Source organism: Salvelinus sp. IW2-2015, linkage group LG18 (genome assembly GCF_002910315.2).
Source record: "Salvelinus sp. IW2-2015 linkage group LG18, ASM291031v2, whole genome shotgun sequence".
Classification (NCBI taxonomy): Eukaryota; Metazoa; Chordata; class Actinopteri; order Salmoniformes; family Salmonidae; genus Salvelinus; species Salvelinus sp. IW2-2015.
In genome coordinates this window covers 65,426,402-65,439,785 of record NC_036858.1, presented here as the reverse complement: position 1 = coordinate 65,439,785, position 13,384 = coordinate 65,426,402, and the positions used below count along the sequence as shown (strand labels likewise).

General features: G+C 44.7%; 1 protein-coding gene across 1 annotated transcript in view; it reads right to left on the bottom strand.

The window, feature by feature from the left end:
• The window catches only part of LOC111978055 (putative sodium-coupled neutral amino acid transporter 10), a 58,774-nt gene that overhangs the window by 5,245 nt on the left and 40,145 nt on the right, over positions 1 to 13,384 (bottom strand). The window contains 5 exon segments of the mRNA XM_070448653.1: positions 4,940 to 4,960; positions 5,210 to 5,311; positions 5,420 to 5,839; positions 6,123 to 6,326; positions 9,726 to 9,885. Of these exon segments, the coding sequence (XP_070304754.1) occupies positions 4,940 to 4,960; positions 5,210 to 5,311; positions 5,420 to 5,839; positions 6,123 to 6,326; positions 9,726 to 9,885 (907 nt within the window).

The following is a 13,384-nucleotide window of genomic DNA, read 5'->3' as shown; positions in this document are numbered from 1 at the left end:
TAGTTAACTAGCTTGTCCTGCGTTGCATATCGATGCGGTGCCTGTTAATTTATCATTGAATCACAGCCTACTTCGCCAAACGGGTGATTTAACAAGCGCATTCACGAAAAAAAGCACTGTCGTTGCACCAATGTGTACCTAAACATCAATGCCTTTCTTAAAATCAATACACAAGTATACATTTTTAAACCTGCATATTTAGTTAATATTGCCTGCTAACATGAATTTCTTTTAACTAGGGAAATTGTGTCACTTCTCTTGCGTTCTGTGCAAGCAGAGTCAGGGTATATGCAGCAGTTTGGGCCGCCTGACTCGTTGCGAACTGTGTGAAGACCATTTCTTACTAACAAAGACCGTAATTAATTTGCCAGAGTTTTACATAATTATGACATAACATTGAAGGTTGTGCAATGTAACAGCAATATTTAGACTTAGGGATGCCACCCGTTAGATAAAATACGGAACGGTTCCATATTTCACTGAAAGAATAAACGTTTTGTTTTTGAAATGACAGTTTCCGGATTTGACCATATTAATGACCTAAGGCTCGTATTTCTGTGTGTTATTATAAGTAAGTCTATGATTTGATAGAGCAGTCTGACTGAGCGGTGGTAGGCAGCAGCAGGCTCGTAAGCATTCATTCAAACAGCACTTTCCTGCATTTGCCAGCAGCTCTTCGCTGTGCTTCAAGCATTGCGCTGTTTATGACTTCAAGCCTATCAACTCCCGAGATTAGGCTGGCAATACTAAAGTACCTATTAGAACATCCAATTGTCAAAGGTATATGAAATACAAATGGTATAGAGAGAAATAGTCCTATAATAACTACAACCTAAAACTTCTTACCTGGGAATATTGAAGACTCATGTTAAAAGGAACCACCAGCTTTCATATGTTCTCATGTTCTGAGCAAGGAACTTAAACCTTTTTTACATGGCACATATTGCACTTGCACATATTGCACTTTTACTTTGTTCTCCAACAATTTGTTTTTGTATTATTTAAACAAAATTGAACATGTTTCATTATTTATTAAATAAATTATATATATATATAAATAAAAGCTAACAATTTTTATATACATATTGGCCAATTAATAGGTATCGGCTTTTTTGTATGGTAGCATGGTAGCATACTAACTCAATTAGTATGGTAGCATTGCCTTTAAATTGTTTAACTTGGGTCAAACGTTTCGGGTAGCCTTCCACAAGCGTACCACAATAAGTTGGGTGAATTTTGGCCCATTCCTCCTGACAGAGCTGGTGTAACTGAGTCAGGTTTGTAGGCCTCCTTGTCCGCACACGCTTTTCAGTTCTGCACACACATTTTCTATGGGATTGAGGTCAGGGCTTTGTGATGGCCACTCCAATACCTTGACTTTGTTGTCCTTAAGCCATTTTGCCACAACTTTGGAAGTATGCTTGGGGTCATTGTCCATTTGGAAGACCCATTTGCGACCAAGCTTTAACTTCCTGATTGTCTTGAGATGTTGCTTCAATATATTCACAATTTTCCTCCCTCATGATGCCATCCATTTTGTGAAGCGCACCAGTCCCTCCTGCAGCAAAGCACCCTCACAACATGACGCTGCCACCCCCGTGCTTCACGGTTGGGATGGTGTTCTTCGGCTTGCAAGCCTCCCCCTTTTTCCTCCAAACATAATGACGTCATTATGGCCAAACAGTTCTACTTTTGTTTAATCAGACCAAAGGACATTTCTCCAAAAAGTACGATCTTTGTCATCATGTGCAGTTGCAAACCGTAGTCTGGCTTTTTTATGGTGGGTTTGGAGCAGTGGCTTCTTCCTTGCTGAGCGGCCTTTCAGTTTATGTCGATATACTACTCGTTTACTGTGGATATAGATACTTTTGTACCTGTTTCCTCCAGCATCTTCACAAGGTCCTTTGCTGTTGTTCTGGGATTGATTTGTACGTTCATCTCTAGGAGACAGACGCGTCTCCTTCCTGAGCGGTATGACGGCTGCGTGGTCCCTTGGTGTTTATACTTGCGTACTATTGTTTGTACAGATGAACGTGGTACCTTCAGGCGTTTGGAAATTGCTCCCAAGGATGAACCAAACTTGTAGAGGTCTACAATTTTTTTTCTGAGGCCTTTGCTGATTTCTTTTGATTTTCCCATGATGTCAAGCAAAGATGCACTGAGTTTGAAGGTAGGCCTTGAAATACATCTACAGGTATACCTCCAATTGACTCAAATGATGTCAATTAGCTTAATAGAAGCTTCTAAAGCCATGACATCATTTTCTGGAATTTTCCAAGCTGTTTAAAGGCACAGTCTAGTGTATGTAAACTTTTGACCCACTGGAATTGTGATACAGTGAATTATATGTGAAATAATCTGTCAGTAAACAATTGTTGAGAAAAGTACTTGTGCCATGCACAAAGTAGATGTCCTAACCTACTTGCCAAAACTATAGTTTGTTAACAAGACATTTGTGGAGTGGTTGAAAACCTAGTTTTAATGACTCCAACTTAAGTGTATGTAAACTTCCGACTTCAACTGTAGGTACATGGTTGCAAAGGGCATCAGTGCCTTAACAGAGCGATTTGCCAAGGCAGGATACTCTGAGTGCAGCCCAATCCAGAAATCTGGCAGTGGCTTCTGATTAAAATCAGTTCTCACAAAACCGCTTGTTGCAATTTTGATGAGGCTCTCTTGTTCAGATATCAGTAAGTGGCCTGGAGGCAGGGCATGAAAGGGCTAACAAATCTAGTTGTTGGTGTCATCCGTTTTGGGAAAGTACCTGCGTAATTACGCAACCAACTCACTCAGGTGGTTCGCTCCATCACATATGTGACATTGTCCGTAAACTTGAGTTCATTTGCACACAAAAAATCATACAATGATGGAAAGACCTGTGTGTTGTCCTTGTTAATGCAGACAGAAAAGAGCTCCAACTTCTTAATCATAGCCTCAATGTTGTCCCGCACATTGATTATAGTTGCGAAGAGTCCCTTTAATCCTTGTTTCAGATCATTCATGCGAGAAAAAACCCACTCAGTCATGTGAGAAACTCATCATGCAAGCAGTCAGAAAAGTAAAAATTATGGTCAGTAAATAAAACTTTAAGCTGGTCTCTCAATAAAAATAAAAAAAGTCAATAATTTGCCCCTTGATAACCAGCACATTTCTATTTGCTGTAAAAGCGTTACATGGTCGTTGCCCATATCATTGCATAGTGCAGAAAATACATGAGAGTTCAGGGGTCTTGCGTTAACAAAGTTAACCATTTTCACTGTAGTGTCCAAAACGTCTTTCAAACTGTCTGGCATTCCTTTGGCAGCAAGAGCCTCTCGGTGGATGCTGCAGTGTACCCAAGTGGCATCGGGAGCAACTGCTTGCACGCGTGTTACCACTCTACTATGTCTCCCTGTCATGGCTTTTGCGCCATCATAGAATTTCACTGGCTTGTATGCTAAGCAGTAATTGTTTCAAAACATCTCCTGCCATGTCACTGATGCGTCGTGAAACAGTGGTGTTTGATGAAGGCATTGTCTGTATAGTTTTTTGGGGCCTTATCCCCCAGCATTGTCGCAGCCATATCCACGGCAGCAGGAAGAATTAAGTCCTCCACAATAGTATGGGGCTTGCCTCTCTCAGCCACTCGGTAGCTCACCATATAAGACACTTCTAGCCCCTTCTTATTGATGATGTCTGTTGCTTTTACACGTCTTACTCCTCGAAAGTCATCTTAATTCTTGCTCAAAAAACTCTCGTGGCTTATTTTTCAAATTAGCATGTTTTGTTTCTAAATGTCTGCACAACAGTGAAAGTTTCATCGAGTTGTGAGATAGTACTTTGCACATATAACACACTGTGGCTGAGGAAAGGCACTACTCCCAATATAAGTGAACCCCAAATCAATGTAGATCTCATCATATTTGCGCCTCTTTGATGGTCCAACGTCCCTGTGTTGTTTGGTGCTTTCCCGGGTAAGGGAGCAATAGCTCTTTGGCTGCATCAGATTCACAACCCTCAGTGTCCATGCTAGCTGGGCTAACAACAAATGTAGAATTACTGATGCTAGCATTGGATGTGCTCGTGGAAGCAGAACAACTTGTGTCGTCGACAGGTGCAGGTGAAGTACTGCTGGTAGTAGCAGTACTACCAGTAAAGCTGATATGTGTCTCTATGGACACATTTATCAATTGTCGAGCAAACGGAATGAGCAGCAACTACATTTGGCTACATACGGACCATTAATGGAATTCCCGCGAGGGAGTAACGGTTGATGTGATTGGATGTTAATTATTTGACAGGCTACCTGTATTTGACATTGTGTTGTTATTTCGGTGAACACTAGATGGTTTAATTTTATTTTTGGCAGTGAAACGAGGCTACTCAGGCGAGAAAAACAACCTCGCCCAAATGTATAGCCCCATTTTGAATGTGAATCACATTTTTATTTGGCGTACCCCCGACGGCATTGCATACMCCAGTTTGGGAATACCTGCCCTAGACCACACAAAAAACGATATATACCTCGGCCTAAACATCAGCGCCACAGGTAACTTCCACAAAGCTGTGAACGATCTGAGAGACAAGGCAAGAAGAGTCTTCTACGCCATCAAAAGGAACATAAAATTYGACAWACCAATTAGGACCTGGCTAAAAATACTTCAATCAGTYATAGARCCCATTGCCCKTTATGGTTGTGAGGTCTGGGATCGCTCACCAATCAAGAATTCACAAAATGGAACAAACACCAATTTTAGACTCAATGCAGAAATTTGCAAAAATATCCTCTGTGTACAATGTAAAACACAAAATACATGCAGAGCARAATTAGGCCGATACCAGCTAACTAACAAAATTCAGAAAAGAGCCGTTAAATTCTACAACCACCTAAAAGGAAGCGAAACCCAAACCTTCCATAACAAGTAGAGAGAGCGACAGAAGGCGAGGGATGAGTTCATACCTGCAACCAGCTTTTTTATCACTGTGACAGGAGCCGGTATACAGGAAAAGAAAGGAGACAAGAGTTAGCGGAGAAAAACCAAAAACCTGATGTGGAGTATCCTGAGTGAATCTGCCCTGGTCTGTCTGCCCTGGTCTGTCTGCCCTGGTCTGTCTGCCTGCCATGGTCTGTGAACTGTTAACCCTGGTGCTTGTTCTGTACTTCAATCCTACTCTTTATTTGTTTTTCTATAATCTTGCTTATCCTTAGTGCAATTTCCACTCCACTTACCATCCATCTTGTCCTCCGCTCCTCTCTCCTTTACTTCTGGAACAGCAGCCCCCTCTGCTGCCACGGGAACCACTGCTTCAGCAACTGGGGCCGCTGGCTCACCTAAACCACATGGTCAAAGGCCAGGTGTCCAACATATCTACAGCCAATCAAATCACTGACAGCATCTGAGATGATTGAATGTTCTGGATAAAGACCAGTCATACTCACGTTTCCCAGCAGCCTCTGGGGCTTTGGCCGCAAGAACCAGCGCCTGCTCAGCCACCACATCCTTCCCAACAAGCACCTCTTTCACTGGGGCAAGTTTCTCCACTTGCTTTAGGAGTGGGACTTCCTGTTTTTCCACCACCCCCGGGTCAGGCTTCTCCAGCACCTCATTGGACTGCACCTCGGCTCCTCCCACTTCCTCCTTTTTCACCAACAAAGGAAGTTTATCTTCCTCCTCTCCTCCCTCTTTATTCTTCACCTCTTCCTGGTCCGCCACTCCCTGACCCTCAGACTCTTCTCCTCCTGCTGCAGGTTGGTTCTCCTCCTCCAGCTCTGCGTCATTCTTCCTCTTCTCTATCTGGACCTCATCATGGGGGATGGGCGGCTCGTGCCGATGGGCCTCCCCGTCAGGTACCGCCACACCTGGAGGAGGGGGAATGCACACAGCTATAACACATGGAGTTTCAGGTGTTGCTGTAAATAGTATTCTGACAAACAAACCATTACTTATAGATTATTGCTTTCCTTCTATGTTCTAGTCTAGTGGATTCCCTCTGGTTCTATAGGGTTCACCCTGGTTCTATAGGGTTCACCCTGGTTCAATAGGGTTCCTCCTGGTTCTATAGCATTCCCCCTGGTTCTAACAGGTTCCCCCTGGTTCTAACAGGTTCCTCCTGGTTCTAACAGGTTCCCCCTGGTTCTGTACCTGCATCAGGGCGGTCTAGCTGCACTTCCTCCTCCTCCTTCCTGTCTGGAACTCCTTGTTCAGGTCCTTTGATCTGGGGGGGCTCAGCCTGTTCCTGCTGTCTCTCTACTGGACGGACTGGCTCTAAAGCAACAGGGGCCTTAGGCCTCTCCACCAACACAGGCTTCACCTCAGGCTGTTTCGCTACCACCGGCTTCTCTACTGCTGGGAAGGAACAATTTATTTGTATGTGTAAGAGCCACTAGATGGCAGCAGAAATCTAAGCTATGAAGAGATGCAACACTAATACGGACCTACAATACAGCCTAAGAGAATGAGACGGGGACAGAGAAGACAGACAGCGACAGAGAGCGAGACAGACAGACAGAGAGCGAGACAGAAGAGAGCGGACAGACAGAGAGCGAGACGAGACAGAGAGCGGCAGAGAGAGACAGAGGCAGAGAGCGAGACCAGAGAGCGAGCGCAGACAGAGAGCGAGCGAGACAGAGAGCGAGCGAGACAGAGAGCGAGAGCAGAGAGCGAGCGAGACAGACAGAGAGCGAGCGAGACAGAGAGCGAGCGAGCCGAGACAGAGAGCGAGCGAGCGAGCCGAGACAGAGAGCGAGCGAGACAGACAGAGAGGAGCGGACAGACAGAAGCGAGCGAGACAGACAGAGAGCGAGCGAGACAGACAGAGAGCGAGCGAGACAGACAGAGAGCGAGCGAGACAGACAGAGAGCGAGCGGACAGACAGAGAGGAGCGAGACAGACAGAGAGCGAGCGAGACAGAAGAGCAGCGAGCGAGACAGACAGAGAGCGAGGAGACAGACAGAGAGCGAGCGAGACCGACAGAGAGCGAGCGAGGACAGAACAGAGAGCGAGCGAGACAGACAGAGAGCGAGCGAGACAGACAGAGAGCGAGCGAGACAGACAGAGAGCTAGGGAGAGAGACAGAAGAGCAGGAGAGACTATGGAGAGAGACATAGGAGCTAGGGAAAGAGACAGACAGAGCTAGGGGAGAGACAAAAGAGACAGAGAGCTAGGGAAGAGACAGAGAGAGACAGACAGAGAGCTAGGGAGAGAGACAGACAGAGAGACAGACGAGAGGCTAGGGAGAGAGAGCAGACAGAGGCTAGGGAGAGAGACAGAGAGACAGACAGAGAGCTAGGGAGAGAGACAGAGAGCAGACAGAGAGCTAGGGAGAGCTAGGGAGGTAGGGAGAGCTAGGGGAGAGGGACAGAGAGCTAGGGAGAGAGACAGAGAGGCTAGGGAGTAGAGACAGAGAGAGCTAGGGAGAGAGACAGAGAGCTAGGGAGAGAGAGACGATAGCTAGTGAGAGAGACAGAGAGCTAGGGAGAGAGACGGAGCTAGGAGAGAGAAGAGAAGCTAGTGGAGAGAGACAGAGGCTAGGGAGAGGAAGAGCAGCGAGCTAGGGAGAGAGACAGCGAGCTAGGGAGAGAGACAGCGGTGGGAGAGGACAAGCGAGTAGGGAGAGAGACAGCGAGCTAGGGAGAGAACAGCGAGCTAGGGAGAGAGACAAGCGAGCTAGGGAGAAGAGACAGCGAGCTAGGGAGAGAACAAGCGAGCTAGGAGAGAGACAGAGAGCTAGGGAGAGAGACAGAGAGCTAGGAGAGAGACAGAGAGCTAGGGAGAGAGACAGAGAGCTAGGGAGAGAGACAGAAAGCTAGGGAGAGCTAGGGAGAGCTAGGGAGAGCAAAGGAGAGCTAGGGAGAGCAGGGAGAGCAAGGGAGAGGGACAGAAGCTAGGGAGGACAGAGAGCTGGGAGAGAGACAGAGAGCTAGGGAGAGAGACAGAGAGCTAGGGAGAGAGACAGAGAGCTGGAGGAGAGAGACAGAGAGCTAGTGAGAGAGACAGATAGCTGGGGAGAGAGAGCTGGGGAGAGAGACAGGAGCTGGGAGAGAGAGAAGGGAGCTAGGGAGAGCAAAGGAGAGCTAGGGAGAGCTAGGGAGAGAGCAGGCGCTAGGGAGAGAGACAGGGCGCTAGGAGGAGACAGGGCGCTAGGGAGAGAGACAGGGCGCTAGGAGAGAGACAAGGGCGCTAGGAGAGAGACAGGGCGCTAGGGAGAGAGACAGAGAGCTAGGAGAGAGACAAGAGAGCTAGGGAGAGAGACAGGGCGCTAGAGAGGACAGAAGACAGAGAGCTAGGGAGGAGACAGAGAGCTAGGGAGAGAGACAAGAGAGACTAGGGGAGAGAGACAGAGAGCTAGGGAGAGAGACAGAGAGAGACAGACATGAGAGCTAGGGAGAGAGTAAGGGCCTAGGAGAGAGCCAGAGATGGAGGGGAGAGACAGAAGGTAGGAAGAGACAGGGACCCATGCTTCCGTTATCATTAATCTGCAATAAACAGGAAACAGGTGTGGAAGGAAGTGGACCACTGTATCAGTCAGAGCGAGAGAGATAAAAAAAGAAAGACAGTGATAGAGGTAGAAAGAGATGGAAAGAGGAGAACGGAAGGAAGGATGAGGCTGTGTGAACTGTCCTTGCTCCGATGTGTGTAACTCTCTCTCATTTTTATGACCCCCTTCTCTTACCCAAACCCCTAACCTCCCCAAACCCCGGCCCTCCTGTCTCACTCATCTCTCCCCTCATTTCCTCTGTCTGTACCTCTGAATCGTCTCCCTCCATCTTATCCCGTTACAGGAAAGAGATAGCAGGCATTTCAGCTGCCCAGGAGAGGGGGAAAATGAGAAGGGGAGAGGGAAGAGGAAAGAGAAAAGGAAGTAGGAGAGGGGGAGAGAGGGGAGAGGAGAGAGCGAGATGAGAAACCACTGGAGTTTGAAGAGCATCACTCTGGCTCCATCAATGTCAAAGATGCTCCTCTTATCCTCTACCCCGTCTGTCTAGCTGTCTGTCAGTCAAACATTCAATATATTCCCCCATTGATAAAGGAATTTATATGTTTAAAGTAATGAATAAAGTATTCCACCCTGAAACTGTATAACTGTGTGAAATGTATTAGAATTATAAGGCTATAATAATGTGCTAGAAGCATAATTCAACAATGTGTGTGACTAGGCCATTGTGTTACTATTTTGCAATATGAGCTGGGTAGACATTCAAGGACAACTGAACTGTCGACTTGTGATAACGATGAAACATGTTGCAGAAGGGTGATAAACAATGTATGTGAACTTTGGAAAAATACAGCCCACCTAAAGAGAGGTGGAGTTTCTACTGATGTGAGTTCATGTGTGTGTGTGTGTGTGTGTGTGTGTGTGTGTGTGTGTGTGTGTGTGTGTGTGAGGTATAAAAGGCTATGTGCATTGTATGATTTTCAGAGTACTCTCTGAATAAAGGATTGATCTATTGCAGACAGGGGACTTAGTCTAATTCTTCATTAACCAGGGCCTTACAAACCTCTGGGAATTGGTCAAAGTTATAAAATAGTTCAGTTAGAACATTGGGATAAAAATTCTCGTGACACCCATTTATCTGCGGTTCCATCTTTCTTTGTTTTAAGATTGCTTTGACCTTTTGGCTCTTGGTCTCTCTACTCTCACCAACACTGACATCAAAATGTGATCTTTGGAGTTCAGAGCATCTCAGACTTAGAACTGAATAGAATAGCTGACTCAAGGAAGGAACATTGTAATATGGTCCATACCGTTCAGTAAATCAGCCATGTCAGGATGGATTCCCAAGACRGCTCTCTTGTCAGCTGCAGGGGGAGGAGGGGCATGCTTGAGGGTGGAGTCACTGGCTGAGATTGACACCGTGGTGAAGGTGCTGACCAGCAAGATGCCTAACCCAACCCACAACACCAACTATAGAGAGAGAGAGAGATGTTGGTCAGTGATGAGGTTAGTCGAGATAATGTATGTATGTATGTACAGTTGAAGTCGGAAGTTTACATACACTTAAGTTTTTTACATACACTCGAGTCATTAAAACTCGGTTTTCAACCACTCCAAAAATGTATTGTAAACAAACTATAGTTTGGCAAGTCGGTTAGGACATCTACTTTGTGCATGACAAGTCATTTTTCCAACAATTGTKTACAGACAGATTATTTCACTTATAATTCACTGTATCACAATTCCAGTGGGTCAGAAGTTTACAYACACTAAGTTGACTGTGCCTTTAAATAGCTTGAAAAATTCCAGAAAATTATGTCATAGCTTTAGAAGCTTCTGGTAGGCTAATTGACATCATTTGAGTCAATTGGAGGTGTACCTGGTACTCTGCAAGGATGTATTTCAAGGCCTACCTTCAAACTCAGGCATCTTGCTTGACATCATGGGAAAATAAAAGAAATCAGCTAAGACATCAGAAAAAAAATTGTTAAACCCACAAAATCTGGTTCATCTATGGGATCAATTTCCAAACGCCTGAAGGTACCACGTTCATCTGTACAAACAATAGTACGCAAGTATAAACAACCATGGGACCACGCAGCCATCATACCGCTCAGGAAGGAGACGCGTCTGTCTCCTTAGAGATGACGACTTTGTGCCGAAAGTGCAAATCAATCCCAGAACAACAGCAAAGGACCTTGTGAAGATGCTGGAGGAAACAGGTACGAAAGTATCTACATCTACTAGAGGTCGACCGATTAATGGGAATGGCCGATTCAAGTTTTCATAAACAATCGGAAATCGGTTATTTTGGGCGCCGAATTGCCGGTTTTTTTTTTACAACCTATTTAATCTTTATTTAACTAGGCAAGTCAGATTTAAGAACACATTCTATTTTTAATGACGGCTAGGAATGTTCTGCCTCGTTCAGGGGCAGAACGACAGATTTTACCTTGTCAGCTCGGGGGATCCAATCAGTTGCAACCTTACAGTTAACTAGTCCATGCTTCTAACACCTCATTAACATTGCACTCCACGAGGAGCCTGCCTGTTAGCGAATGCAGAAGCTAAGTTTGCTAGCTAGCATTAAACTTATCTTATAAAAAACAATCAATCAATGACTGTCATTGCTCAATGTGTACTTAACCATAAACATCAATGCCTTTCTTAAAATCAATACACAAGTAATATATTTTAAAACCTGCATATTTAGCTAAAAGAAATCCAGGTTAGCAGGCAATATTAACCAGGTGAAATTGTGTCATTTCTCTTGCGTTCATTGCACGCAGAGTCAGGTATATGCAATCAGTTTGGGACGCATGGCTCTTTGCGAACTAATTTGCCGGAATTTTACGTAATTATGACAACATTGAAGGTTGTGCAATGTAACAGGAATATTTAGACTCATGGATGCCACCCGTTAGATAAAATACGGACGGAATAAACGGTTTGTTTTCGAGGTGTTAGTTTCCGGATTAGTCAAAGGTATATGGTTGAGAGAAGAAATAGTCGACGCGTTATAATTCCTGTAATAACTTGCGGCTGAACTTGAAAGGGTTCTTTCGTTATTTTACCGTTCATGTCTTCCATAGAGAATGTCTTGATCTACTTCAAATAAAGGTCTGTGTTTCGTCAGGCTGTAAACCGCCTCGACGTTTTGATACCGCTGTAATTCACTAGGATAAGGTAACGTTTGTCAACAATTTTCATAAAATCCACTCTACAATTTTTTTTTATCTTCGCTTATATTTAGCCAATATTGATCAGAGTTACCTTGTCCTATGGATATCTACACAGTTAAAAATTGGCACAGTGGTGTAACCCTACACGAAACACAGACCTTATTTTAAGTGAATGTAAAATATTCCTATGGAATAAATGACGGAACCGCTTTTCAGATTTGCTAAGAGGGTGTCATGGGAATTATGACTCGCGCACTTGTGTTGTTCAATTCTACCATGCCCATTTATTAAAATAGGATTCCTGCATAATAGAAATTAAAGTTTTTGTTTTCAACATTCATCACAGGTAACTAAACTCAATTTTTATTCAAACAGTTGAGAGTATTTGTCACCTAAGCAGACTCTTCAGTATCATTGTCACTTCAGAGCTGTGTGCGTGTATTTTATGTGTTATTATTAAATTAAAATAAAAGTGTTCATTCAGTATTTTGCAATTGTCATTATTACAAAATGTGTGTTGTGTATGATATATATATACACTGCTCAAAAAAATAAAGGAAACACTTAAACACAAACCCCCACCTGTGGACGTCGGGGCCCTCATACCACCTCATGGAGTCTGTTTCTGACCGTTTGAGCAGACACATGCACATTTGTGGCCTGCTGGAGGTCATTTTGCAGGGCTCTGGCAGTGCTCCTCCTTGCACAAAGCGAGAGTACGGTCCTGCTGCTGGGTTGTTGCCCTCCTACGGCCTCCTCCACGTTCTCCTGATGTACTGGCCTGTCTCCTGGTAGCGCCTCCATGCGCTGGACACTACGCTGACAGACACAGCAAACCTTCTAGCCACAGCTCGCATTGATGTGCCATCCTGGATGAGCTGCACTACCTGAGCCACTTGTGTGGGTTGTAGACTCCGTCTCATGCTACCACTAGAGTGAAAGCACCGCCAGCATTCAAAAGTGACCAAACATCAGCCAGGAAGCATAGGAACTGAGAAGTGGTCTGTGGTCACCACCTGCAGAACCACTCCTTATTGGGGTGTCTTGCTAATTGCCTATAATTCCACATTTTGTCTATTCCATTTGCACAACAGCATGTGAAATTTATTGTCAATCAGTGTTGCTTCCCTAAGGTGGACAGTTTGATTTCATAGAAGTGTGATTGACTTGGAGTTACATTGTGTTGTTTAAGTGTTCCCTTTATTTTTTGAGCAGTGTATATAAAAAAAATCAATAAATCGGCCGATTAATCGTATCGGCTTTTTTTGTCCTCCATAATCGTACGGCGTTGAAAAATCATAATCGGTCGACCTCTAATATCCACAGTAAAACGAGTCCTATTTCGACATAACCTGAAAGGCCGCACAGCAAGGAATAAGCCACTGCTCCAAAACCACCATAACAAAGCCAGACTATGGTTTGCAACTGCACATGGGGACAAACATTGTACTTTTTGGAGAAATGTCCTCTTGTCTGACGAACAAAAATAACTGTTTGGCCATAATGACCATTTGGAGAAAAAAAGGTGAGGCTTGCAAGCAGAAGAACACCATCCCAACCGTGAAGCATGGGGGGCAGCATCATGTTGTGGGGTGCTTTGCTACAGGAGGGACTGGTGCGCTTCACAAAATAGATGGCATCATGAGGAGGAAAATTATGTGGATATATTGAAGCAACATCTCAAGCATCAGTCAGGAAGTTAAAGCTTGGTTGCAAATGGCTCTTCCAAATGGACAATGACCCCAAGCATACTTCCAAAGTTGGTGGCAAAATGGCTTAAGGACAAA